Genomic DNA, 3,714 nt, shown 5'->3' with positions numbered 1-3,714 from the left:
AAAAACCTCTAATTTAAATTTATCTAAACAAGTTAAGATTTAATTTTAATGAATATGAACATTTTAATAAATCACAACAATATAGAATAATCATTGAAAATTGCAAAAACAGCCTACAAACCAAACCAAATAAATGGGCAAAATACATCTCTATGGCAGGCATAAAAAATATCATTAAAGGGGTGGCACCTGTGGCTCAGTGGGTAGGGCGCCAGCCCCATATACAGAGGGTGGCAGGTTCAAACCCGGCCCCAGCCAAACTGTAACAAAAAAATAGCTGGGCACTATGGCAGGCAACTATGGTCCGAGCTACCAGGAAGCTAAGGCAAGAGAATCACCTAAGCCCAAGAGCTGGAGGTTGCTGTGAGTTGTGATACCACAGCACTCTACCAAGGGTGACAAAGTGAAACTCTTGGTCAGGAGTTCGAGAGTGGCCTGAGCAAGAGCAAGACCCTGTCTCTACTAAAAACAGAAAAAAACTAGCCAGTTATTGTGGCAGGCACCTATAGTCCCAGCTACTTGGGAGACTGAGGTAAAAAGATCTCTTGAGCCCAACAGTTTGAGGTTGCTATGAGCAACGATATCACAGCCTCTATGCAGGGTGACAGAGGGAGACTCTGTCCCGCCCCCACCAAATAAAAAAATAAAACCCAGAAGTCTATGCTTTGAGATTTTCAGTTACCAGGCTTTCATCCACACAAACTTTTTAGAGGGGCTAATCCTAAATGGACTTGTTCATTGGCCCTTTTGAAAAGTTATCCATTAAAATAGATTTCATAAGCTCAGCGCCTATAGCTCAGTGAGTAGGGAGCCAGCTACATACACCAAAGCCGGCAGGTTCAAGCCCAGCCCAGGCCTATTAAACAATAGTAACAACTGCAACCAAAAAATAGCTGGGCATTGTGGCGGGCATCTGCAGTCTCAGCTATTTGGGAGGCTGAGGCAAGAGAATCACTTAAGCCCAGGGGCAACATAGTAAGACTCTGTCTCAAAAAATAATAATAATAATGATAAAAAAAGAAACGGATTTTGTAAGTTCTCAAAATAGTCCCAAGATTTAGGATATTACATCTATACCACTGATGATAGTAGTTTCTATCTCCAAAACCCAAATAAAAGCAGGTAAGTGCACCAACTTCTCAAGTGAAAAAGAAAATCACAGTATCAATTCTCATATCTCCACCATACCTCTGAGTTTATACTGTTCCCCACTAGCAGCATTTACAGTGAAGGTGTGAGAGTCCTCATCACTGGGTGATATCACAGCTCCTGCAAGCTGCAAAGTACCTCTAGGTTTTTGATTTCTAGACTGTTCATTCACAAAGTACTCCAATAGCCCAGCTTCATTATTTAAAACAAAAAACCTGTAATGATTAAAAAAAAAACTGTAATTTTTAAACATTTTCTCTAGGCAAACCAAAGCTAAGCAAATTTTAATCACTTATACACTTCAGGTTTTCACTATTTAAAAAAAAAAACGTAAAAGCATTTCAGAAGTACTTGGAAACATTAGACTGAATTTCCTGGCAGCAAAGATTATTAAAAAATTGAATGAGTTTAATAAAAGACAAAATCTTCAGGTGCAGCATTTAATAGGGAATAGGCATACCAGTGAATGCATAAAAGGAAGCAAAGATACAGTATCCTTTCAAAGGAAAATTTATCTACAGAATTCATTAGGAGAGGTTAAACTGCCCAGAGAAAACAGTAGTGAGAACTTTTATTTAAAATTCACTGAAAATAAATTAAAATATGAACTCTGAGGTTAACTAAATGTTAGGTAAGATATGAACCTGATTTAATATTTAATTAGTGAAATATACAATGAGAACAACATCAGGATAGAAAGATTTTCTGAAAGTATCGTTAAATAGGTCACGCTAGATTACTTGTCCTGTTTAAAAATGAAAAAGCTGCAATTGGATATGCAGAAACATAAGGAACTTGAAACTAAATGATGAAATACTGATATACTTTGGAAAACAATTTGATGAAATACTAATACACTTTGGAAAAGAATTTGATAAAATACTGATGCACTTTGGAAAGGAATTTGATGTTCTGATTTAGTTCTAGATTATCTACTTTAGGAAATACATTAATTCAGATCCCAATTGAAATAGTATAACTCTCAAAAGTATCAATTTTTTAAAATTCATGTTTGGTTTTGGAGAAGTTTGGCACTCTCCATGTTAGCCTGCTCTATAATAGAACCTGGTAGATAATTTCAGGAACAAGTTCGGGAACATGAACTGGACACTGTCACCGTCTCAAGTAATGAGGATGATATTGTCTCAAGCAATGTGACAACCATGTCCAAGTTAGTCAAGAAGAGAATAGAATTGGCCTTTTATTCAGAGAAAGAAAAAGAACAGAGGAAAAGAAAGCTAACGAAGTTGAAAATGCTTATTCAAGAGAGAGACAGAAAACCAAAGGACTGATGTTTTTCTCATAAGTCTTTTAGCATGCTTCTGATATTTAAAATTATGTTCACATATTTTGATAAAAATATAAACCAATTTAAATATTTTTTCAGTGCTTTTAAACTTATGTTTTATTATTAGCAATGTCAAAATTTTTTTATGACTTATCGACCATCTATAGATCTACTTAGTGAACTGAACACTGTATTTTTGCTCATTTCTAATATGGCTGCTTATCTTTATTTCTGAATTTATATGACAGGATTATCTGAATTAACAAAAGACAGCCATTGACATCATCTTAAATTTCTAAAACACATGACCTGTCCTTTGTAAAATGCCCATGTGGGCTAGGCATAAAGGTGAATACCTGTAACCCCAGCTACTGCAGAGGTTGGGGAAGAAGGATCACTTGAGCCAGGAGTTCAAGTCTCCTTTTGGGCAAAATAGTGAGACTCTGTCTCTAAAAACAATACATTAAATTAAAGGCTCATGTGAATCTCCTACAACTAAAAAAATCCATCAAAACTGCAATGGTACATTTCAAAACTATTAAGAAATGAGTATAATTGTGATGGATGTCTTACTTAGTACAATGAGAGCATTTCACACTGTATATCAAAAAAGTACCCTGAACCCCATAAAAGCATCAATGTACAAAGTTACGATTTAATAAAAAATAATAATAATAAATCCATCAAAATACCTGAAGGGCTCAGTTAGCAAGAAAACAATCTTTTTTCTTTTTCTTTCTTTGGAGACAGAGCCTTATTCTGTTTCCCCAGGGTAGAGTATCAACCTAGCTTATAGCAACCTCAAACCCCTGGGCTCAAGAAAGCAATATCCTGGGCCAGCTTGGTGGCTCACTCCTACTATCTTAGCACTTGCACTCTGGGAGGAGTAGGCAGGTAGACTGCCCTACACTCACAGGTTTGAGATCAGCCTGAGCCAGAGTGTGTTGTCCCCATCTCTAAAAATAGCCAGGCGTTGTGGCAGGCAGCTATAGTCCCAGTCACTTAGGAAGTTGAGACAAGAGAATTCCTTGAACCCAAGAGTTTGAGGTTGCTGTGAGCTATGATGCAACAGCACTCTACCGAGAGCAATAAAGTGAGACTCTATTGCCAAAAAAAAAAAAAAAAAAGAAAGAAATCAATATCCTGAATATACTAAAAACCAATGAACTGTACACTTCTTTAAAAGGGTAAATTGTATGGTATGAGTGGGCGGCGCCTATGGCTCAAGGAGTAGGGCACCAGCCCATATACTGGAGGTAGCAGGTTCGAAACTGACC

General features: G+C 36.9%; 1 protein-coding gene across 1 annotated transcript in view; it reads right to left on the bottom strand.

The window, feature by feature from the left end:
* The window catches only part of OSBPL11 (oxysterol binding protein like 11), a 104,656-nt gene that overhangs the window by 72,184 nt on the left and 28,758 nt on the right, over positions 1–3,714 (bottom strand). Inside the window, exons 2-3 of the mRNA XM_003795101.3 lie at positions 2,611–2,655; positions 1,184–1,385 (exon numbers count right to left, since the gene is read on the bottom strand). Of these exons, the coding sequence (XP_003795149.1) occupies positions 1,184–1,385; positions 2,611–2,655 (247 nt within the window). The remainder of the gene's footprint in view (positions 1–1,183; positions 1,386–2,610; positions 2,656–3,714) is intronic.

The sequence above is a fragment of the Otolemur garnettii genome, unplaced genomic scaffold (genome assembly GCF_000181295.1).
Source record: "Otolemur garnettii isolate 467f Iridium unplaced genomic scaffold, OtoGar3 scaffold00089, whole genome shotgun sequence".
Taxonomy (NCBI): Eukaryota; Metazoa; Chordata; class Mammalia; order Primates; family Galagidae; genus Otolemur; species Otolemur garnettii.
This window is presented reverse-complemented; position numbering and strand designations above follow the sequence as displayed.